Source organism: Lissotriton helveticus, chromosome 4_1 (assembly GCF_964261635.1).
Source record: "Lissotriton helveticus chromosome 4_1, aLisHel1.1, whole genome shotgun sequence".
Classification (NCBI taxonomy): domain Eukaryota; kingdom Metazoa; phylum Chordata; class Amphibia; order Caudata; family Salamandridae; genus Lissotriton; species Lissotriton helveticus.
Window position 1 is genome coordinate 134,690,186 of NC_136063.1, and position 25,986 is coordinate 134,716,171.

The window sequence follows — 25,986 nt, forward strand, 5'->3', positions numbered from 1 at the left end:
ATGCTGACGCCAGCTTCAGTCTGAAACATCCAGAAACAAGGTGGGGCTTTCATCGTTGGGGAAAAAAAAAAATTTTCATCCAATGAAAAGTGTTGTTTTTAGGTCATATGATCAAGCCTTCCATCATTAGGAAACCAAAAGTTAAATGAACCAATGAAAAGTTTTATAAACAAGTCACATGACCTGTTATGCGGCATAGGGTATAAAATGCGGAGAAAATACGTTGGCACGTGAGGCGGCGTCAGTAGCGGACCGATGTGCGAATAGGCCGAAGGCAACACAACGCGCCAAGATCCGGATGGCACCGAGGTGGTGTCCAGCAAGTTGCAGCACTGGTGTGGCCATCCTACAATGCTGAAAGTCGGCGTGGGGCGCCCCGTTGGCCTGTGAGTTTGCGTCAGTAGCGGACCGATGTGCGAATAGGCCGAAGGCAGCACAACGCGCCAAGATCCGGATGGCACCGAGGTGGTGTCTAGTAAGTTGCCGCACTGGTGTGGCCATCCTACAATGTTGAAAGTCGGCGTGGGGCGCCCCGTTGGCCTGTGAGATGGCGTCAGTAGCGGACCGATGTGCGAATGGGGCCAAAGGCAGCGCAACAATATTTTCTGACTAGAAGACACCACAAGGCGCTGAGATGCCAAGATTCGGATGGCACCGAGGTGGTGTCTAGCAAGTTGTGGTACTGGTGTGGCCATCCTACAATGGTAAAAGTCGGCGTGGGGCGCCCCGTTGGCCTGTGAGATGGCGTCAGTAGCGGACCGATGTGCGAATGGGGCCAAAGGCAGCGCAACAATATTTTCTGTATGGAAGATACCACTAGGCGTTGAGATGCCAAGATCCGGATGGCACCGAGGTGATGTCTAGCAAGTTGCTGTACTGGTGTGGTCATCCTACAATGCTGAAACTCGGCGTGGGGCGCCCCATTAGCCTGTGAGATGGCGTCAGTAGCGGACCGATGTGTGAATAGGCCGGAACCAGCACAAGGCGCCAAGATCCGGATGTCACCGTGGTGGTTTCATAGTTGAGAGGCACTTCATCTGCAGTGGGGCGCCGAGATCCGGATGGCACCGAGGTGATGTCTAGCAAGTTGCTGTACTGGTGTGGTCATCCTACAATGCTGAAACTCGGCGTGGGGCGCCCCATTAGCCTGTGAGATGGCGTCAGTAGCGGACCGATGTGCGAATGGGGCCAAAGGCAGCGCAACAATATTTTCTGACTAGAAGACACCACAAGGCGCTGAGATGCCAAGATCCGGATGGCACCGAGGTGATGTCTAGCAAGTTGCTGTACTGGTGTGGCCATCCTACAATGCTGAAACTCGGCGTGGGGCGCTCCATTAGCCTGTGAGATGGCGTCAGTAGCGGACCGATGTGCGAATGGGGCCAAAGGCAGCGCAACAATATTTTCTGAATAGAAGACACCACAAGGCGCTGAGATGCCAAGATCCGGATGGCACCGAGGTGGTGTCTAGTAAGGTGCACTGGTGTGGCCATCCTACAATGCTGAAAGTCGGCGTGGGGCGCCCCGTTGGCCTGTGAGATGGCGGCAGTAGCGGACCGATGTGCGAATGGGGCCAAAGGCAGCGCAACAATATTTTTGGAATAGAAGAGACCACAAGGCGCTGAGATTCGGTTAGCACCGAGGTGGTGTCTAGCAAGCTATGCAGCTGAGTTACGTGTGCACTTGCGGCGAATAGGTCGAAGGCAGCACAACAATGTTTTCTGAATAGAAGACACCACAAGGCGCTGAGATTCGGTTACCACCGAGGTGATGTCTAGCAAGTTGCCGCACTGGTGTGGCCATCCTACAATACTGCTCCGAATAACGGCGTGGGGTGCCCGAAGGGGGGGGGGGGGGAGGCGGCGTGAACGGGCCTTCCTAGGTGGAGGCTCGTCTGCTGTAGTGGGGCGCCCCTTTACCGTTTCAGTTGCCATTCAGCTGAGTTTCGGCTGCTCTTGATGGTACAGCGACAGGCGGCTGCAACAGGACTCTCAAAATGGCGGCCTGTTCTTTGGATTTGGGCCTGGTCCACTAAAATGGCCCTGGGACACCTTAGAACTCGGACGCTCGATTTTTTTTCCTTTCCTGTACATGCAAAAAAAGGTAAATGCCCGGTACGTTACACGCTTCATCTGCCACGATGAACTCTCCAGAGGAACCGAAAAAACGAAAAAAATATATAGTTATGGTAACTATACCATGCATCGTCATATGGAGAGGTGGCACCAATTAATTATAGTGCTGCATAAAAGAGAGATTTGGAGGAGAACCCCTGACCTGCTAGTACATTCATCAAAGAAGTGGCACTGACAGCATCAGAGGCAAGGGAAACGGTCCCAAATATTTAGAAGAACTTTGGAAAGATTAAAATGACATGTTTAGATTGTGGCAAATTAATTTCATGTGGACAGATGAGTGTTACTCTAATAAATACAGCATATGAACATCATCATAGTCGATGGTTGGTAGAGACATTTTGACTATATCCTGGACCTGCCCGTCCTCGCGCCGGAATAAATGGGACTCGTAACTCCTTGTTGTGTACTGGTTGCAGGACCTTGAAATCACGAGATACGTATGCAGTTTTGAAGCACATGGCGGGCGGGGACGAGAATTGATTGAATATTTCGACATCCCTATTGATATTAAGTTCTGATGTGTTATTGATTACTGTACTATTGAAAGTTCGAATTAACGTCACCCATGGTACTTGCCCGCAAATGTATATCTAGATAATTTTATTGTAACTGGCCCTGTCGTATTTTAATTATAAAATGTACGTCCACCGATTCCGTAACTGTTAGACACCTTAGTTCTTGCAACCTAATGGCCCGCCCGTTACGTTCCTCTACAGTGTAAATGTCTACTCATCATATACGATTACAGTTTGCTCCGTGGCCGGCCCACGTGGTTATAGGCTCGTATTTGTATAATGAAATTTTCACAATAAAGGTTTTTAAAAGAAAACATGGTAGTAGTATATACATTGGTAAAGTTTTTAATAATAGTCACTGTTTTAGAATCATTAAAAGGCAAGTGAAAAAAAGCAGACCAATTACATGAAGGGTAAAAGGTATAATACGAAGGAACGCAGTAAAGATAAATGGTCAAGGGCTGTTGTGTTTTCTACTCCTGCAACATAAAGTGATCGATAAGAATCTCATATTCAGGCGTATCGGCAACTAAGACAGCAGGTCGACCCTCTTTTGCTCAACGGCTCCGTCATGGGACGAAGAAACGCTCTTTTTCTCGAAAAAAGAATATATTTTACTTGCAGGACAGTTGTAAATTTTCCGGGAAAGTACATTAGCCTGGAACATTATAACATATATTTAAGAAAAAATAATGTTCGGAAGTAATAAAAAGCGTAATTTTTAGGTCATATGACCAAGCCTTTCATCATTAGAATAAGAAAAGTAAAATGAACCAATGAAAAGTTTTATTAACAAGTCACATGACTTGTTATGCTTACGTTACGCGCTGCGCGCCCCGGATGACTTCCGGATGCGCTAACGCGGCGCGTCATATGACGCATTACGCGACAACGCAGGTCCAGAATATAGTCAAAATGTCTCCACCAACCAGCGGTCGGAACACAACCCCTTTCAGCAGGCTAAATAGTTCTGTTAAATGACAACAGAAGGGACAGGCAACAAGAACCATCAGTCAAAGAGGGGAGGGCTAGTTCTTCTCTACCGGGTTACATTGGGGCGCTACCGGAACTGATCGAATTGGTAGTCTACAGTGTTTCTGGATGTTTCAGACTGAAGCTGGGGTTAGCATGAGAGCAGCACCATTTCGTAGCTCCGTCGTGGCCATTCCGCAACCAATCATGGCAGCCGCTCTTGATCGTGATTTTGGGCGGGGTGGGTGGCGGAGCCGAGCTGTTTTGCAGCCATCATTGTGTGGAGTTCAGTTCATCTCACTAGTTTTGTATTTGTCATGAGGGGTTGTTCCTAATGTTTCTATTTTAGCGAGGTCAAAAAGAGATCCCATTAGTGGCCTACTGATTTTGCTCGATTCCTTTTCTTTTTACACGATTTTTCGTTATCTGCAAAGACTAAACATAGTATTGCGACTCTGTGTTTGTTTGTAAATAGAGAATGAACCAAAGAGAACCAATTCTAAAACAGTAAATACTTGGATAACAATCAATCAAATGGAGAGAGAAGCAGGCACGACGTATTACAACGGGGGCAAAGGCCTGCGTTAACTACCCTTCACTATGTGCAAAGAGAGAGTACTCCTAATAGAAATGAGGGGGGGGGGGGCACCATTCAAAGCAGATCAGTGTGCATAAACACGAAAATGTTTTCACTTACCACGTACTTGACATTCGACAGCTTATGATATTTGCTATTAAAAAACCATTGAAATTCACTGAAAAAACCATAGGTTATAGACCATATATAGTTAGGAATTAGCATTTACAAAACCTTGAAAATTCACTGAAAAAACCATAGGTTATAGACCATATATAGTTAGGATTTAGCATTTAAAAAACCTTATTTTACTCACACAAAACCATTGAAATTCCATATATAGTTAGTTGCACTAACTATATATCGCGCACCCGCAATCCACTGCTGATGATGTCACATATTACATCATTCATGACATGGTCAGTGACATCACTGATGACATCTCAAATGACATCACTGATGACATCACTGATGACATCTCAAATGACATCACTGATAACATCTCAAATGACATCACTGATGACATCTCATTTGACATCAATGACCACATCACTGATGATATCATTCATGTGACAATACAATGCATCTCCTCACACTTTAATATAACCTCTGTTACACCCAGTGTTAAATACAGAGTATAATTTTTGAAACCATTGACACACCAATACTAGTTACTACATACGCACTCAGTGATTCCTATGTTTACACACACATCCACTCATTTACCCATACAATCATTCATACATACAATCACTCATCTTTACAACACTATCATATGCACTCATACACCTATACAGACACTCACACTCTGCCACTCATCCATGGAGTTACTCACACACCTAGTCAGTCCTGTAAATAATCAATCACACTTCCATTTTCTAATCTATACAGTTAAACATAGAGCACCATACATTTTGAAACATATACTAACACATACTTACTCTCTTATACAATCATTGATACAAGTACACACTGATCTGCACAGAGTCACACACCTCCCAGCCAGCCACACACACACTCAGTCTCCCATACAAATACTTGGGCAATCAATCAATAACCCATATAGTTACTCATATAGCTACTGACCAACACATGCAGCAGTTTACAGAACAACAGACATAATGATGCACAAATTAAGACAGTTTAGTCACTAACCCATGCACTCAGTGAGACACATTTAATCACTCACTCATACAGTCAGTCACTCACCTACTAAATCCTTCATCCAGACACTTCTACATCTACTCATTCTTCAATATGTAAAACATATTTAAACTTTTCAGAAACACACAGTCACTGGATGATGTCATCAGTGATGTCATTTGAGATGTCATCAGTGATGTCATCAGTGATGTCACTGACCATGTCATGAATGATGTAATATGTGACATCATCAGCAGTGGATTGCGGGTGCGCGATATATAGTTAGTGCAACTAACTATATATGGAATTTCAATGGTTTTGTGTGAGTAAAATAAGGTTTTTTAAATGCTAAATCCTAACTATATATGGTCTATAACCTATGGTTTTTTCAGTGAATATATATATATATATATATATATATATATATATATATATATATATATACACATATATATATATACATATATATATATATACACATATTATATATATATATATATATATATATATATATATATATATATATATATATATATAGTTTGCTACAGATAGTCACTGTTATATCAAACTTGTTTATTGCTAGAAGACGGTCTCTTCCAGGGCTTTAAAAGCCTCAGGGGGATAAAGTATACTTTCCAAACCAAAGAAACAAGAACTTCGTTTTTATTACACCAGCCATGTGCTGTTCTTTTCAGCATCTTATTTCCTGATGGGGTTATCAAGGTTTTATGTCAAATGGCATATCCAGGACTTTAAGTCCAATTAGGAGTTGGAGAAAATGGTAAACCTGGATAATACACCAGAAGAATTTACCCCCAACATAAATATACCATGGCAATGGAAATTCTTCTTGCAATTTCTCATTCCCTCCAGATTTCTGAATGTTTTCCCATTAGCAGCCAACTCCAAATCAGGCTATATTTGAGCTATTCTGATTAAAGGAAGACGTTGCCAATTAATAAGTTGTTTATTTCTGTAGCATCTTGAGGAATAAGAAATATAACAAAAATCTGCGAGTTTTAAAATCGCTTTCCCACAATCAGCAAACATAGATTGCTGACAATTTTGAACTAAACCGCACTCATTGTTGCAGGAATGTGAATATGATTATTCCAGACTTTACCTTCTGTTTAAAACAAAAAAGTGGCACACATATTTCCCCTTCTGACGAATTGAAATAACCGCTGGTGCTTGATTTAGTATTTTTCGTGTGACAACTAATAGTTAATTAGTTGGGGGCATAACATTTTGCATCCAAAGACTTTTATTTACAAGGTTTAGAACGTTTTTTTCATAAATCGATAGCGCCGGACTGATCCATCAGGAAAGTTTACATGCGTAAAAGTTAACTTAATATAGGAGGTGTTAATTTCAAACAAAAATTAAAGACCAGAAAAAATGCTTTTTGATGGCAGTCATAAAAAACATTGGTACTGCCTAACTTTGTTGTAATAGAGGCACTACAACTAGAACTTGGTCTGGGCGCCATAAAATGTAATGCTCAAGACGATGAACTTACGTTATTAGGTCTCGCTGAGCCAGCGCATGCGCTGCTCTCTCTGCGAGACATTTAGTAGTGGGCTTTGAAAAGTCCTACACAAAGGCTTTTGCTGGCCTCCAGCTTGCGTTCACGAGCGCATGGACGTGAACAGGCCATCTGGCTTTCTGTAATGGCTCATAAAGCCTTACTGCGCGTGAATCCCCTCCCCTACCCCTCCCTTCTCCCACTCCCTCCTCGTCAGCTTCTCTCATTGTTGGATCCATTTCACAGGGAAGCAACTAAATGAAAGAAGGAAAGAGAGGTGGCCAGCTCGCGCACTCGACTCACTGGCTTGTTAAATTTTACACTAACAGTTCCCATGCTTATTGTTATAGAGGGTTATTATAGTAAAGTGATTTGTGCAAAACAATAATTCTCTGGCTGTAAAAGAAATCATCTTTAGTGTCCAGTAATAATAATGTGCTGATTTGTTCTTCCTGTCTCCTCTGCAGACATAGTGCTGCAACTTCCTGCCTCGTGCGGATGAAATGAAATGAAATACGAGTATTTGTAAAGCGCACAGCTACCTCGGAAGTGGTGTCCCGGCGCTGGGGGCCCTCGGGAGAATTAAGCAAGCTATTGCCCAGAGTCGCATGGTGCTCCTCTTTTCTCTTATTGTTGCTGGACTCCTTGGCTCTATAAGAAACCGGACTCTCAGAAAGATATTGCATTAACCAATGTTTGGAATACATTTCTGGCTTTTTAGAATTCTCAGAGGATGCCAGGAGTACTTCTGGGAAACTCCTAAGCTGTGGAGTGACATGTCCATGGATAGCTCTTGAATGACTTTGTAATTCCCAAGATTATGTGAAATCTTGTTTTCACGTGAAAAATACTTGTAAAAGTGGCTCCGAACTGTAACGTGTGTTTCTGTTTTTCTCCACCAGGGAAATACGATTCCCCTTGATCAATCTCTTTCTCTACAACCACTTGAGGTATGGGATTGCCCCCCTACCAACTTGGATATAGATTACTCATGGCCTTGACAAGAGTTAATCTTATTCACAATGGGGACGTGGCTTGCAGAAGGTTGTAAATACCCACAAACTCGCACATTTGCTGTTTTTCATCTAAGACTGCCCCCTGTCCTCGAATAGCCACTCTCAGCCGCTGTGAGTATATGTCCTCACACGTAAAATGACACAGGGGTTACAGTGATTTTGAGAATGGGGGCCTAGGTTACAGTGTGATACATTACGATGCATCTGTAAATGGGATGGAACTCATTTCTGGAGCCCAGTCTCCTTCTGACCCTGCCTCTGCATGCCCTAAACCAGAGGGAAGCACGAGAAGATGGAAGCATACAAACTCTAACAAGCATTGGCATAGCCAATAGGTCTCGCTTTTGGGACCTTATAAGTGTTTAGCCATGCAACAGTTGATGTTGTTGCACCAAGGATATTGTGCTGCATAACTAAATACTTATAAGGTCCCAAAAGCGAGACCTATTGGCTATGCCAATGCTTGTTAAACAAGTTGTTGAATAAACCAACAAGCTCCATAGTGCTATATGTTTTGCTGACCTAATTGGAGTGGAGTCTAACTGTGCCAAGACAATGAAGCTCTTGTTTCGAGAAGGCAAAGGGGAAATTTAACTATTCCATTGTGGAAATCATGCCAAAAGAACAGGGCTGAAGGGGATTTATTTTTTACTTTGAGAGCAAGAGGCCTGTTTGGTACTCTTTACCAAAATTACTTTGGAAGTTAGTACTTACCGATCATTCATGCCTGACCAACTACTAAGGCGTTTAGTACTTCTGATGCAGCTAAGCCAGATACCGAGACAACATACGAGGTGAATGCAAGGTACTAACCCAAATGAGTGTTGTGGTTGTGTAACTAAGTAACCTAATGCTCTAATCCATGCTCTATTCCTTGTCCTAAGCAATTCAGGCAAAGACTTTAACTTGAAGCACCAGGTGGCACTGGACCAAAATTAAAGGGGGTAATGAGGAAACATAGTATGAAGCTTATGGCACCAAATGGAGTGATCCCACACTGTGTGGAAAGAACTGCAAAGTTGGGGATCAGTCGGGCTCCCACCTTCTGAGGAAATATGTATTGAGTCTGCACCGGCATACAAAATGGTAGCAGCAACGACTTCAGGACTGGATCAACCACAATAGAAAATCTCTGTAGTAAAAATGGATCTGAAGTAATTTGTCCCAAAGGGGTAAAGATTCAGGCCCTAGGTCTCCTTTCCTTGAATACCCCTTATTTTTGCTTCCTTTTTTGAGTGCTTGAAAAATGAGAAGTATTTTTTAATGCAGGTTCTGGAACCTGGGGTGACAATGGCTTTAAAAGAGAAACCTTGCTCTCTAGACTGTTACAATGTTTACCAAAACACAAATGGCTTTACATTGCATTTTCCAGATGTTGTGTGCTGAAGTACCAGTCCTATCAGTGCAGATGGACTGCAACCAAGACAACTGAAATGATAGGGATCTGGCTAATTGCCCACCAACATCTATGGGGGATTAGAATGAACGAGAACATTTTTTATAGTAAATCGCAATAATGCCAGCACTGCTATTCAGGATTTAGGAAAAGGGTTTAAAAAGCAGTAGAAAGGGAGAGCAATCATGTCTTGAAATTGTAATGGAGCAGATCATGGTTAACACTAGCACAAAGAGGTGTAGGTCTGAGTGTTCTAGTGTCTCACTGTTGAGAGGTAAAAGTAGTTGGCTTCTTGTCTGACAGGATTCATAGGTTAAATCTTCAGAAGAAATGTATTTGAAGAACAAAGTGGATAAATGGGACTATATATATGAAGCGCGATTGTCAATGGGCTTTAACTGGCGACGACACACTCTTTAGACAAAGAACTTGCATTTAAAAATAGTATTTTGCCACCTGCAGCTAGTGTAGCCTCCCAATGTGTTTGCAAATTGAGGTTCTGTGTGATAGTCCTAAAGGCAGTCATGTTGCTCAATTTAGAATACTTTGGCAATGGGCCACAGAAACAACAGTTTCTGGGTGTAACAGTTGGTGAAAAGTATACAATGGAGTGGAATCTGCGGCACCGGGAATTCCCAACCAGATGGGAAGAAGAGATAGCAAGAAGACAGTAGTGAAAGAGAAAAAAAACACATGCAAGTGTTGTGGATAATTTACGCATACTCAGAGGAGGAGACTGCAGGAGTGGGGTCTCATTCATACCAAGGAGGAGGTGGGTAGCAGTACATGCACAATCTTGAAAGGCTGATGGTAGGTAATGCTTACTCCAGGGAGATGTGTGGTAGGACACTCATGTATATTTTGGTTTGGTGGAATGCATGTTATGCATACTCTGAGTCCGCTGACAAGAAGGTAGTTTTGGGATGATGGAAGAGGTTTCAAGTATACTTTGAGAAGTGAATGGCAGCTCATGCATACTTTAGTTAGGTGGATGGCAGCTCGGACATACTAGTAGGTTGTTGACACATCATATATACTTTGGGAGCTACACAGGTACATATGCATGTTTTTGGCGGGTGGTAGCGCATGCATACTTTGGTCGGTGTCCCTCACACACACATTAGTTGGTGGACGTTACTACATGATTAGTTTGGAAGGGGAGTAGCAAACATATAGTTCTGAAGGTGGGTGAAACCCAGACATACTTTGTAAGGTGTCTAGTGGCTAATGCTCATTATGGAGAGGTTGAAGGGACCTCATGCATACTCTAGGGAATGCTCAAGGTCCACATGTACAAAGAGAAGTTGGATGAGAAGTTATGAACATTGTGGGAGGTGGAAAGCAGCCTCTGCATGCATTCTCATGGGAAGGAATAATGAGGTATCTCACTCGGGAGGAATGTGGTTGGTTCCTTATGCATGCTTCTTGGTGTGTTCAATTCTGGTGATCCCCCGCCTACTATGCAAATGCACATATAATAGAGGAACATTGTAGCTTTCTGGTATTGGAAAAACAGTACTTTTCCAATATTAAAACCTCGATGTGAAGAGACCGGACCTTAAAAAGGCTCTTCACACTTAATGCATGAAGCTTGCTAATACATAGATTAAGGCCAGAGCAATATGTTTGAAGTGGTAATCCACTACAGTGATCACCAATCCTGTATTCTAAGTGGATTTGACAGCATGCTGAACAGATCACCCAACCAGATCCTTCCCCAACCCCTCCGCTGCCCAATACTGCACAAAGGCAAAAGGTTCTATTGCTCCATAAAAGGATATCTTAAGGACCAGGATGAGCACAAGGAAGCCCAGTGCTGGCATGTAGACCCCAATAGAAACAAAACGGGAGAGGGAAGGCAGGAGGTAGAAGAAGTACGACTGGTGGAGGCGCTCCAGCAGGTTGTTGAGCTTGCGGAAAATTCCTTCTAAGGTCCTGCAATCAAGAGAGAAAATATGATGAATCAAGCAAGTCATTATCCTCTTTTCTGACACAATCAACACGGTCTTACAGGACACAAATGGCACAGGGTATTATCACATGAAACAACGTACGCAATAGGCGCTATGACTTGGGGTCGGTTTTAATGTTTACTTGACTCCCAAGGTAGGTTGCTGATACAAGCCTTACTTGGATAGGATAAAGGCACATATGGCTGTTGCTATTGCAGACTGGGCATGTGGCTAGCAGCACTGAAAAGAAAAGTTGTGTGTTGAAATCCTACTATAAACATGTACTTATTTTATGTAACCTGCAGGTCACAGTATTACAGGGTCTGTTCTCCTGTGGTTATGGTCCTGCATCTTGAACAGAAGTTAGTCTGTCATCGCCATTCTTCCCCAAGGCCAGAAAGATTAGTTGGGGTGACTGGCTCGGCTCTCTGCCTTTATTATTTAACCTTTACACATATCCCTTTGCTAAGTTACTTCACCAGGACGGGTCACGTTCTGTATGTATGAAAATGAGGAATCGTCTATCTTTGGCATTTCACAGACAGGAGAGAAGAAAAGGGACAAAATGAATGAGGCTACAATGCAAGTTGTTTCATGGATTCAATTGTAATGACAACCAACTTTCTTAAGTTTAACTTTCTTTTTTTTTCATACAAAAACTGAAATCCCGGTCACCAAAACAGTCTCACCAGCTGGAACTCATCTAAGTGGTGTTATGCATACATCCCCGCATAGAACATCACACCTTAGTATTTGGTCACCTCACACTAGAAACCTAGGTGGCCCAAGTTACAAGCAGCTGCCATTTCTAAATAAAGTAGTTCAAGGGAATCCTTCCCGTTTGTGCCACCATATACCAATGAGATGTCAATCTTTCAGTCTAGGCTTGACTACGACAATGTGATTTATCTAAGAGACCCTGCCAAACTACGGGATAGGTTGTAGATTGTGCAGAATGCTCCAGCCAGACTGATTTCTGGCATAGCCAGATCTTAATATCAACCCTATCGCTAGGAAGAAGCATTGGCTGCTAGTCAAAGAGAAGGTCTTATTCAATCATATAATAATAGAAACAGGGAACAGTACATCAAGGTGTCTCGTGATTTCCTAGTTACTTTATTTAAGTGGTCCAAACCTTCATGGGCCCTAGACTTACTTGTTTTATCATTCGAGACTGGTTGTACCAAAATCTCACAGTGACATTCAGTGATTACATGCTTCCTGCTGGTACGCCTTCAATATGGAACTCCATCTCAGAGCTGAAATGTGCCTGTTAACAGTTCGAAAAATGCTGAAACTAAGTTGTTAATAAAATCGGTGACTTCTTGGTCTATTCAGATCCAATGTTTACTGTTCTTGTACACACTCTACTTTCAGTTGTGTAAACTGTGCCTTTTTCTGCATGGTTTTATAGCTCTGTTTTTGCTCCAATAACAATTGTCTTTTTAAATTTACAAAGTGCAGGAAGCATGTATTTCTAGGACAATTAGGTATTTTTTAAGTGCATTTTAAAAGTTAAACTTACCATAACTAGTGCATGATGCAAAAAGGATCAATAGAATAGAAGCCAATCATTGGGGATGTTATCATAGTTACAGGTATCCACATCACTACTCAACATCAGCACAGAAACCATAGTCATAAACAGCATCTTAACACTCACCTCCACTCTAAAAACTATCTGGTGGTAAAAAAGACACATCCTAAACCAACCTCAGTCACCCTAGATCTAATCTCATACTTTTCGATGATCTCCTAGACACTCATGCAGCCTTTGAGTGCTCATTCAGACCCAAGGGATAGGTTAAAGATACTATTGTTCACTCCAACATGTTCACAGAGGGCATCAACCACTCCTCTCCATGAATGTCTGCTGCTCCTCTCCAACAGAGCAAAGGACAAGACACAACAAAAACTCTAATTTAGTTCCAATATCAAACTCTTCTCTGACGATCTCAAGACCACTATTTAATAACGTATCTTGTCTCTCTCATTTCTGGCCCCCATGCAAACTCATACCCTCTGTGTTCAATGTGTTACTCATAAAGACAGCAAGCAAGGTAGTGTATATGTACTGCAAACACCTGACTAGCCAACCCTAACTGGTTCCAGTATAACTATACAAAGCATACTCAGCTTTGCTACCAACATCAAAACGACAAAAAAAGACCTCTCTCACCAATCAATTACACCAGGCTTAATCTCTCCTGTCTCAGCAGCAATATTAGCCTTTCATTTCCCAAGCACACTTTTGCCCCACTAGCTTCCACAGTCGACTATATATTCTTCAGAAAGGCCATTATAATCCTGATATTAAAATGCATAATGGCCCAATGTTCGGTCTACACATGTTGGAGAATTTGGAGATGTTCAACCATGACGCACCACACAAGCATGTGTAGCTTCCAAACCTAAAGTGTCTAAAGAACATAATACAGTCTCGTAAGCACAAATTCAAAATATGTCAAGTGGTTCAAATCAATCATTTAACACGTACGCATGATGCGACAAACCAACGACACACCATGCAACAACAGAATTTTCACTATGGATAACAAAAAGAATTCAATAAACTGTCCCGGAGTTGGTTCTTCACTCACTTGCCAATGGTGCTCATGTCGTACTTGTACTGTCGGAAACTGTTTATTCCACGCACAGTGATGGCCTCAATATGATAGCGCAGGAAGAGGCCATGGTCTCCCTGGGGCCTCCCTGAACCTTGCTTAAGCACCATCAGCATCAAGGTCTGCAGGCTATGTATGTACGCGGGCAGGTTGTCCCAGTCATTCCGCTGCAACTGGAAAAGGAGACAGTGACAATATAGAGAGGTTTAATCAGAGGCCAGTAATGTGCATGACTGGGAATTCAGAAATCTTTACGAGTTAAAAATAACAAAATAGAAGAGGTTAGTATGAGCAAGACAGTGTGAATTGCAGCCTGTTTATTAAATCAAATCTAACTTCCAATGGCCATACATGTGCACTACAATTTTAAAGTAACCTGAACAGAAGACAGAGTCCCTCAATTTTGTACGAGAACGGCAACAAGGCTCCTGTTCCACGATTGACAAACTGGTCCTCATTCGTCCCCTGGAAAGTAAAGGAGTGTGGATGTTCTTTCTTCCTACGCAACTGCAATCATTCTCTGTACGCTGTTTCCAGTTCAAGTTTCTGAAACCTCCTTCAGAAGGAATCCATGAATAAGACATTTTCCATGCAGTCTGGGAATGCAGGAGGCCAAGGAAACTGATCTCATTATGGAAGGCCAGTCTAATTGGGTGAAAAGGTTCTCCACACCTTCGAACACACCTCATCTAGGTCTGTTGCCCGCTATACCTCCCAATAAATAAATCAATCTCTGATACACATGATGAGACTCGATACCTATCACCACAAACAATTTCATATTCTTTTTATCATTTGTATTTTTGCAATCAGTCCAACATTGTAATCTATTCCAAACACACCCATAGCAATCAACACGGACAACTTCCTTTTGGAGTATGATGGCTAGACATGGTAAAAAGCAGATTAGCATGTTTATATAAAGTCATTCATGAGTACTGAGTGGCCAGCGCTGATGTTTTCAAACAAAAACCTTGTTATAGGGATACTGGGCATGTTCAGGTAGCTGGAGTGCTGCCCTTTGGCTCACGGGTGCTCTGTCTTTCTGCTTTTTGTATGCACTGCACTCATTTTCATAAATAGGGCATGAGGAGCTGCATAAGTACAATAATATATAATATAAAATGACTGATCTCACCTTCCCTTGGATAGTACACAGGAGACTGTTCTTCTGGCAGAATGCATTGAAGAGATTCACCAGATCCAGGTTGGGCAGCTGCCCATTGAGTCCTTCCACAGCGATGTCGAAGCTGGTGATCACGTCGCTGCTCATCTCCAAAGAGACAGCTGCTTGAATCGCACCAGCTCGGCCCATCATCACTGACGTAGTCAAATCTAGGGTAAAATTCAAAGAAGCAAAATCTCAACTCCTTTAATGCACAGTTGGCATCAAATCTAAGAAGAGGTGCAATTGGATGTGCGGGTTGGAATACAACACTAGTGGAGGTTCTCAACAAGGAACAGAATCTTCAGGCTAGAAGCCCAGAATTCCATAGGATGGGGACCTACTATTTAACTCAAATTCTCTGGATTCTTTTGTATACGAGTTTCAGGCAAGAGAGACACAAGGCAATGTTTCTACATGGGATACATACTGAAATATCTGGTTTCATGGTTTTACCCATTTGGAAACACTATCCAGCTTATAGACATAGTGATTGCATGCTTATAACCAACATTTCTAAACTGCAAACCAATGCAATGTCAATTTAGTATTTGACACCCCAGTCCATGTCCTCGTAATGCCTCTTGATTTAACTGAATCAAAGTCCGGCACCGGACACCACAATGACAGGAGCAGACTATTTCCATGGTAGTAAAATAAGTGCTCCTTTTTGTTACATATCTGATGTGTATTTAAAACCAACCTGTCCTTTACATCTAAGTAAAATGAGGATATACAGTCCTGGTTATTTTAACAAAGGATCCTGAAATGCATTTTTCTGTGTAAGTGTACATCAGGCACAGATCCCCCGCACAGCTCTGAAGCAAAAGCATTCACTATTTTCCTTTAAGACACTCCTACACTATTCTGAACACTCACTCATCAATGCTTCTGTTAAAAATACTAGTTGAGCGCTACAAAGCAAGGCAGTTTCAAAGTTTGTGATACCACCAAGTGAAAGATGGGGCTCTTGCTTCTTACACTGAAAAGCCATCACTAATTTTGCTGCCCCCAAACACTGCCACATTAAATGCTGATCAAACGTAAGACAGGCAGTTGAGCCCAGCTGGCCTCAGCCCCAGCACCTTGACCCAGGGCTCTTGAAGAATGTGGTATCCTAGCATCCGTTTCCCTAATTTTCCTAGGACTCCCCTAAAGGGTGCTCATTTGGTGCTCTTCACCTAAAAGTGCATAATGTCCCTCCTCCCATCACTCCTCCTCCAACACCCTTTGTCTGGCTGGGGGGTAGATGTGATGGATGTATTGCCAGCCACCAAGAAAAGCTTATAGTTGATTTCCTGATTCCTAATGCATATCGATGTATTGTGTGTGTCTGCCCACAGGGTCTCCCATTCCTGGTCCATGATCAGTCTACTGCGGTATTTCTCCAACTTTTTCATAAAGGCCTGTGCAGACATTGGCAGAGAGTACATAAGAAGAATGTAAATGGTGTATATAACCCACCTAGTTCCAAGCACGTGTTTCATTTGGGTGCTAAGAACCAAAAATCTAAGTTTGACGCATTGGAACTGCTTTATCTCATCGACTCGAAAGTCTACTATACATTGTGTTAACAATTTTACGTCACTCGCCTGAAAAAAAATCCACAGTTATTCTGGATTCTCCCTGTCTTTACTGTGAAAGAAACTGCTCTACAGTGTAGGGCTGAAATACTTGTTAAAGTGTATGTTAAAAAAAATAATTATATAGCGCAACTTATAACCGAGGGTGTCTTGGCGCTGATGGCTACACAGAGTAAATGGGAGACCATTTAGGACAAGATGGTTAACAATTGAAAAGCCAGGTTTTAAAAAGTTTTCTGAAAACCTGTAGCAAAGATGTAGATCTAATGAGGAGAGGCAGCAGATTCCAGTGTCTAATGGATCCAGCAAGGAAACTGCTACCACCCCATTTAGTTTTCTTGAATCTAAAGGTTGTCACTTTATAGGTTCCCAAAGATCGGAGGTTCCTGCGCGGAGTATTCCAGGAGATAGCCTGTCTCAGGAATTAGGGACCCATACCATGCAAGGCCTTAAAAGTGAGCCAGAGGGTTTTAAATTTGTTCCGATTCCTGATGGTGAGCCAGTGCAGTTCTTTGATGGCAAGGGATACTGAGCGATGTTTAGGGAGTTCAAGGAGCACTCTGGCGGCGGAGTTTTGGAGGACCTGCAATTTTGCAATGTATTGTTTTTGTAGATTGATCTATAAACCATTGCAATAGTCAATTTTAGAAAGGATGAGGGAAGATATGATTGTTTTCCTAGAGGTGATAGGTATACAAGAAAGAATCTTTTTGATGGTCCTTAACGTATTGTAAGAGGCGGATACAGTGGCATTTGCTCATTTGCTGAGATTAAGTTTATTATCAAGAATCACTCCCAAACTCTTGATTTTGGGAGTCGGCATTGGGAGTGGACCGAGTTCTAATGGACAGCTATCAGGAGTCCAAAAGCGAGGATTATTTCATAAGAGAATAACCTATGCTAATTCTTATCCAAATTAAATTTTAGGCAGTGCCAATCCATCCAGGTGCAGATTTCACTCATGCAGTTATGAAACTGAGACAGTGCCTAACCATCCAGGCGCCGATTTCTCTCATGCAGTTATGAAGCGGAGAGCTGGTGTGTTCAGCCTCATTTACAGCAGATTGCACAATTTGTGTCTCACCTACGTAAGGGGTAAGTGATAGTCCAAAAGATCGAATCAGCGGGGCAAGTTCAGCCACATACAAGCTAAAAAGAGTGGGACTGAGCGAGGACCCTGTGGAACCCCGCATGGTAGCTAGAAGGTGTTGGAGCTGAAGCATTTAAGTAACACAGTATTTTCCCTATCCTTATGAAACAACCTAAGTAACTCTAGGTTCCTATGGCCAAAATAGGCCTGGGAAGGGGGGCTGCATATCCCTCCCTAAAGACAATGCGTCTGGCCCTAGAGATAGGGCACACGGGGCTCAAAGGGGCCAGGCGAGGGGGGCCATGTGCACCTCTTCCACCAACAAACGTGCCGAACCCCAGGTGATAAGGTCCCTGGGGCTGAAATCGGCCAGGGAGGTGGGCTACATGCCCCCTGCCCTTAGTTTTCATTAGTGGCCCTTGGAGATGGGGTCCCCATGGCTTTTCAATGCTTGGGGACAGTCTCAGGTCAGTTAGTATGATTATGCCTTACTTAGCTGGGCATTTGAATAATGCAAACGTGAAGTGTTATAGGAGTAGAATTTTGTGAATCAAATCAGAAAATTTAAAGTCAATCTAGATCAATTTGAAAAGAAAAAGAACAAGCAGACAACAACATTCGGTCGGTGGTCCACCTGAGCGAACAGATTCAAAAAGAGAAAATACCAGTAATGTTGATTGACTGTACCAGGATTCATCTTTGTGAGGGCTCTTCAATAATTCCCTTACTATTACTCTCCAGTGTTATGAGCCCCAATGTACCCCAATATAAGACTCCGTAGCTGCACAACCTTTTACCTACATTTGTCCTACCTTGCTCTACATAACGGCTCTGGCGCTGACCTTTTGCCTAGTTATGTGCTGAATAAATGTGGTGTATTTTTTTTTTAAATTTGCCTCATTTATTATGCATGAGGATTCTTAGTATCACAGAGCAGGATTACCATATTCTGTATAATAACTCTGTACAAAGGTCGCCGCTATCGTCATACTTGGACAACAGGCAAACAGTACCATTACACATTTAAGTAGAACCCCTGAGGGTACCTTTTGGGTATATAAGCACCATAACTTCACTGAGCAAACCAAAGAGAAACTTCCAAGCTGACAAGACGCTGGAGTCCCTGCACGCAGAAACTCCAGCACCCAGTGGTCTGATATTCCTTGCGGGGTGTCCAACTCGAGACCAAGATGGGTCCTATGTTCTTTCCCATCAGGTAACAGGTTTGGCTCTTTCCTAGGGGAATTCTTGTCTTCACACCTACATACATGTTAGGTACACTTAGAACTCTTAGCTAGGGCATGTATCTCAGGAGTATGCTTGATTACTGCCATGTACCTATATGCCTGCATATATTCTCTGTTTTAGAATCATGGTAGATTTCTTCCTTTTATTTAATCTATTGGTGCTTGCAATCGTAGATATATCTATTTCTGTGTAATGGTTGTCGCAGCACGTGTATTTTATACTAGAATGACGCTGTTTCAATAAATGCTTATTGAAAATGTCCCCATAGTTTGTTCTGTATATCTCTCTGAGAAGAAGTAACCACGAGTGACTGAGCGAAAAGTACTGTACTGTTTCCACGATCCCTGAAGGATCAAGGGTTTGCCATGTTCAATAGTTGTCAGTAACTATTTGCTTCTTGGTAAGGTTAGCGGGATTATAGCGGCACTGTGAGCTAGCAGGTCTAAAGGCTAATATTTCCTTTGGGGGTGTCTGGAACTAGTCTGGACCCCAACCCCTTAGTTTATGTTGTCTAAATTCGCAGATCCTATACAGATTTGTAGAAACTACATGACACCAGCAGTGCTCCTCATTTCTCCATAACCCCTCTCTCACATGTATTTAATTTGTTATATAGTGCCTCTCATACCAGTGTACGGTGTCGGAACCACTTACATCACACACAAATACAGAGACAATGACTCATAAGTGTGTAAATCAGTGTATAGAAAATACTCATAAGCCGCCCTAATGACCTCTGGTCGTGCTATTTGAAACCGAAAAAATAAGCTGAAAGGAGAGCAAAATCAACAAAGATAGAAATATTGCAGCCTCGGGTAGGGAAACCCCACATGGCTGGTCACGGTTGGGTCTTGGAAAAGCGTAATGAAATCAGAGAGTGAAAAGAGAGCATGTAGACGCTACAAATTATGATTCTCCTGTTTGAGGCCGAATGCCATTTGGGGCACTCAGACCCTTGTTTGAACCCAAGGAGCTTTGATAAAAGTTGCTGTTTTGCTGTGCTGCAACCTCTGGTAGCGTTCGGGCTATTTAAACCGAAAAATATATTACATAAAAAAAGCGCGAAATCAACAAAGAGAAATTTTGCAGACTCAGGCGGGGAAACTCCGGATGGCTGTTCATGGCGGGTCTTGCAAATACTGTTCTTGCCTTCGTCATGAAATCATGGAGTGCAAAAAGCGCATGTAGGCGTTATGGATTGCCATCCTCCTGTTTGAGGCCAAATTCGATTTGGGGCACTTAGGCCCCTGTTTGTACTGGAGACCTTTAAGAAGCACTGTCTCTTTGCTGTGCGGCATCACAACAGAAGTGGTCCTCTGATCCAGAAAGGGCTTCAGGATCAATCTCATCTTCGTCTGTTGATATTGACACTACTGTGACAGCAATTTCTAGATTTGACTAGTGCCATTGCAAGTAGAGTTGGGTAGGCCAGGCTCTCTCGAGTTTACTGCCACTGCTTCCCAGCAACAAGCAAATGACCGTCGTTCATGCCGCTCACGTTTCAAAAGCAGCGGTGTGAAACTCACGTGAAGTGAGCGCGCACTGCACACAAGACATGGGTGCCCATGCGCTCACCCTACAGGGAACAATGCTTAGAACAATACAAAACCCCACCAGCATCAGCACTCCTGGCATCAGTCACGGCCATCAGCCTATCCACTTCCACCACACTAGACCATGCATGAGGGGACACCAGTGGCCTCGTCGACAGTCTTTCCCTGCAGGGTGGACCAGTCCACCCCTCAGCGCCAAAGTGAAAGGGTGGGAGGTAAAGGCAATTTTCTGTGTGTGGCAATGTCACGTTTGTTGACTATAGAGGGCTGTTCCCAAGAAGGACCGATCAGTCCTCATTACCCCGCCAACCCCCAGAGTGCCCTCAAGGACTTCCAACAAAATCAACACAGGGGTGAGAGGGCTCTCCCATACAAACACCTCATTGAGCTCCCCACATTCGCGGCTCAGAAATTTTGAAATGCATGGCACAGCCAAACCATGTGCTAGAAATTGGCCGGAGCGCGGCACCAGCAGGGACAAATAGGGTCAGAGAGAAGTCCCACTCGGTGGAGCCGAGCCGGGGAGAGATAGGCAGTGTATAGATAATATGTTTAAAGCAACCACAGTTTGGAGAAAATTGTGATGATCCATGGCGCCATCAGCGCATCGAGCCAGTCGTTATCTTAGATGGTTTGCACCCAGCCCTCCCATTGGGTTTGAAGATTGTCTGGAGTGCCTGGGGTATTAACAACAAAGGTGCGGTAGATCTAGAAGATTCCTCCCCTGTCCAAATCGTCCATCGGAATTTTACCTCCAATTGGCTACATTCCAGAAGAGAGTCGGTAACCGAGACGGGAGTGTGGAGGGCGTGTCGCAATTGAAGGAATTGATAGAACTGTGTGTGTGCCAATGAGAGTAAGACCTCCGACCCTCTGTCTAGGTCCACTCTCTCCCCGCAGCTCCGCTGTGCCGTCTCTTACCTTCAGACCCCAACCTCCTCCTTGGGAGGTTCGAGGCTGCTGCCTGCTCCAACTGGGACCAGACTGCCTGCAACCACTGTACCCTTTCTCAGCCATTTTTTTTCTTAATTATTCCCCGTTGAGCCACTGTTATGGTGCCCATCTGTGTCTTGCTCTAATTCCACCACTGTTTTTATTTTCTTGTGCCTGCCTGTTCCTTTCCCCGCTGTTGCCCCTGCGGCATCTCCCGCTCCGGAATTCCCCCACTCCCGCCTCCCAGCCTCTCCTCCCCCTCCTCTCCTTAATGGCAGCCGCAGAACCCGTCCGCGACCCGATCGCGGCCGGCGCCAGGAATCCTGGACCTCCCATTAACCATTGCTGTGACACCACCACCCTCCTCGCTCTCAACCCTGGAAGACTTCGAGAATGCCAACAGGCCTCGCCGAACACGACCCACGGCCAGTTCTCCTGCCTCCACTGCGGCCAGACCCTCACTCCCACCCCGGCTTCCAACCCACGCTGACGCCAGCACCGGCGACACCCTTAAATGCATCCTCCCAACGTACGCTCCATAAACAAACACGCCATGGAAATCTGGAACCTACTCGACTCTCTCGCGCACAACACCGGCTTCTTCACAGAGACCTGGACCAACGCATCCTCCGCCCCCAACATTAGCACCGCCATCCCATACGGATACAAGATCCAGAGGAAAGACAGCCCCAACCACCTAGGAGGGGGCCTCGCCATCGCCCACAAGAGCACCCTCCGCCACACCACCTCCGGTGAAACCTTCCCCTCCGCCGAACACCTGTACTTCCAGATCCAGACCACCCCCTAAGCCACACTCGGAGGAACCCTCGTCTAGACACCCGGCCCCCTTCGCCACCACCATCACTGACTTCATTGCACCCCACGCCATCACCTCAACAAACTACATACACAATGGAAAGCTGAACTTCCACCTCAACAAACCCAGGGACCCAAACTCTACTATCCTTCGTGACAACCACGCCAGCATCGGACCTAAACAACTTGTCAACACACCGACCCACAGAGCAAAACACACCTTCGACCCTATCTTCACAGCAGGAAACAGCATCTAATTCAGCCACACAACGCAGCCGCTATGGGCCCACCACCACTGCGTGCACTTTGCCATCAACATACCCAAGGCACCCAAACAGCCCCACGCCCACCACGAAGGAACTGGAGCAAGGTTACCGACGAGCAACTTAACTCCATCCTCACCAGAGCCAACCAAACCTGGGCACCAGACGCAAACGTCGCAGCCAGAGAACTCCACACCTGCATCTCCAACTGCGCAGACGAGCTTGCCCCGCTACGCAACCCTGACAGACAACACCCTAGGAAAGCCGCCTGATTCACCACCACTCTCCAAGAAGCGAGACGCACCTGCAGACGACTGGAGTAGAACTGGAGAAACACCAAGACAACCAAAAACCACACCACCTACAAGGACGCCATGACGGACTACCACAACCAGATCAGATCCACCAAGAGGAACTTCATCCACAACAAAATCCTGGCCAACTCCACCAACTCCAAGGAACTTATCAGTGTCATTCAAGAATTCACCAACCCGCGAAGCCACAGACATCACCCCATCCCAAGACCTCTGCAACAAGCTTGGAACCTATTTCCACCTCAAGATTAAAAACCTCTATGAGAACTTCATCGACCATCCACCAGGCACCACAGATGCCCCACTCCCCCCAGAAACACCAGCCAGCCCACCATCTCCAACCGGCCGAAGACACCGTCTCGACCAAGAAAAGCATCCACTTGGGGGAAGCCACCGACCCCTGCCCCCCTCACATCTACCACAGAGCCACAGCCGTCATCGCACCCGAACTACAACGCACGATCAACACCACCTTCAAAACAGGCACCTTCCCAGATGACTGGAAGCGTTGAGAAGTCAGACCCCTGCTCAAGAAGCCCACAGCTGCCCCACTAACCTCAAGAACTATCAGCCCATCGTGCTCCTCCCCTTCGCAGCCAAAGTTGCAGAGAAAACAGTCAACAGGAAACTGACACGATTCATTGAAGAGAACGCCGTCCTCGACCCTTCCCATTCCAGATTCTGAAGCAACCACAGAACAGAGACCGCCCTACTAGCCCCACAGATGACATCCGCACCCTCTGGACCAAGAACACTCAGCAGCCCTCAACCCACTTGACCTATCAGTGTCCTTCGACACCGTCTCCCACAGTACACTAGTCGCCAGACTACACGACGCAGGCATACAAGGAACAGCCCTAGATTGGATCGGACCATTCCTCACCGGAAGAAGCCAAAGGATCAGACTCCCACCCTTCCTCTCTGGCCCCACGAAAATCACCTGCGTAGTCCCAGAGTGTTCATCCCTGAGCCCCACCCTCTTCAACATCTACATGGCCCACCTCGCAGCCATCGTCCGACAACACGGCCTCGACATTGTATCCTACGCCGACGACACCTAGCTCATCCTCTCATGCACCAAAGACCCCACCACTGCCAAACTCAGCTTCCAGAGAGGAATGCATGACATCGCAGTCTGGATGACTGACAGCTGCCTCAAGCTCAATGCCGTGAAGACTGAAGTCCCTGTCCTCGGTACCACCCCTTCTGCATGTGACAGCACCTGGTGGTCGGCTGCCCTCGGAAGCCCACCTACCCCATCAGACCACGCCAAGAACCTCGGTATCGCACTCACCATGAACTGACAGGTCAACGCTGTCACCTCCAGCTGCTTCAACACCCTCTGCATCCTCCGCAAGACCTTCAAGTGGATCCCCCCTGAGTCAAGGAAGACAGTCACCCACGCACTCATCACCAACAGAGTGGACTATGGAAACGCACTCTACGCCGGCATAAACAAGTCCCTACTCTGCAAACTCCAGACAATACAGAACACCGCCGCTAGACTCGTTATCCCTTGACACGAGCACATCAGCCAAAACCTACAAAGTCTCCACTGGCTCCCCGTAGAGAAAAGAGTCACTTTCAAAACCCTCACTTACGCCTACAAATGCCTACACAATGAACCCAAATACCTTAACGACCGAATCAACTTCCACATTCCCAAAAGAAACTTCCGATCTTCCAACCTCGCACTGGCCGAAACCGCGCGCATCCACTGAGCCAGAGCAGGCGGAAGATCCTTCTCTCACATTGCAGCCAAGACCTGGAACAAGCTACCGGCAGACATCAGACACGCCCCCTCCCTGAATACCTTCAGGAAGACCCTCAAGGCCTGGCTCTTCGGCTAGGCTACACTGATCTGCGGACCCCCCCACCCCCTGCGCCTTGAGACCCTCACGGGTGAGTAGCGCGCTTACAATTCCCTGATTGATTGAATGTGCAGGTGACTACGAGTTCCTGAAATGATCACTTGTGTCCCCGACCAGACATCCCCAAGTTGTGTGATCCCAATCAAGTCCCAGCGCCTAAAGCCCTGCAGAGACGACGCCTTCCCCTACCAGGTACCTTGCCAAAAAGCAGTCTGTCGGGCGAGTTTGGCATCCTCAATGAGTGTGTCGCAGAGCCACCCTCCAAACCTGGGCTGTTTTTGTCACAATCGGGGTAGAGTTGGAAAGGGGAGAGCCACAGACATAAGTAGAATGTGAGGGAATCCCAAAAGGGATAATTTCAAGCGGCAGGCGGGGTCCGTCCAACCCCAGTTAAACCAGCTGTGGATGGCCAATAGATCTGAGGCTACATAATAATGGGAGAGGTAAACTATTCCCAGGCCACCATCGTAAGGGCCATATTGGCAGTGCGCATATGTCAGGCGGGCCCAAGAGCCCTGCCACAGAAACGAGGCTGCCACTCTATCCAGGGCACAAAACCACGTCCGTGGTATGAAGAGCGGCAAATTTTGACAGAAAGTAAGAGAGAGTATTGATTTGGAGGTGTTCACCCTAAGGCCCGAAGCTTCCACAAAGCAACGCAGGAGGTGGACACATCGAGGTCCAGCCACCGCAGGGTTCGCCAGGTAGAGCAGAACATAGTCTGCATACAAGGCTATACAAGCTTTATGCCCATCACTCCACTTCCACCTGCAGACCTGTGCATCAATGCGGATGTGTTGCACTAGTGGCTCGATCGCTAATGCAAAGAGGAACAAAGACTGAGGACAGCCATGTCTGGTCCCCTTACCAATGGCGATAGTATGGGAGAGGACACCATTAATCTGGACCCTCATCCTAGGGCTAAAGTAGAGGTTCTTGACCAATCCACGGAAGCAAGATCCAATCCCGACCTGTTCCAGCATCAACATAAGGTAACTCCAGTCCACTGTGTCAAACGCCTTTTTAAAAATCAATGAAAAGAAGGGCTACGTGAGGAGGCAAGAAGTTTCTTAGATGTTAAGTGATGAAGGAGTTAGACTGCGGGACTTTGAGAGTAGTCAATGTCCACCTGGGCTTCTGTTGAAGGTTTGGTGTCAAGCGAGTTTCCTGGTCCGATTGTTGGCCCTTGGCGTTGGAGGACAAGGCGATGGTGTATTTGAGAAGGTGAGCGTTCACGTCCTGGAGGAGATCCGGAGGCGTTTTGGAGCTAGTAAGAGAGTTTCTCTTCTGGG

The 25,986-nt window shown here is 45.1% G+C and overlaps 1 protein-coding gene across 1 annotated transcript in view; it reads right to left on the minus strand.

Moving 5' to 3' along the window:
- The window catches only part of GPAA1 (glycosylphosphatidylinositol anchor attachment 1), a 129,302-nt gene that overhangs the window by 46,232 nt on the left and 57,084 nt on the right, over window positions 1-25,986 (minus strand). The window contains exons 7-9 of the mRNA XM_078686537.1: window positions 14,997-15,193; window positions 13,835-14,031; window positions 11,064-11,217 (exon numbers count right to left, since the gene is read on the minus strand). Coding sequence (XP_078542663.1) covers window positions 11,064-11,217; window positions 13,835-14,031; window positions 14,997-15,193 — 548 coding nt within the window. The remainder of the gene's footprint in view (window positions 1-11,063; window positions 11,218-13,834; window positions 14,032-14,996; window positions 15,194-25,986) is intronic.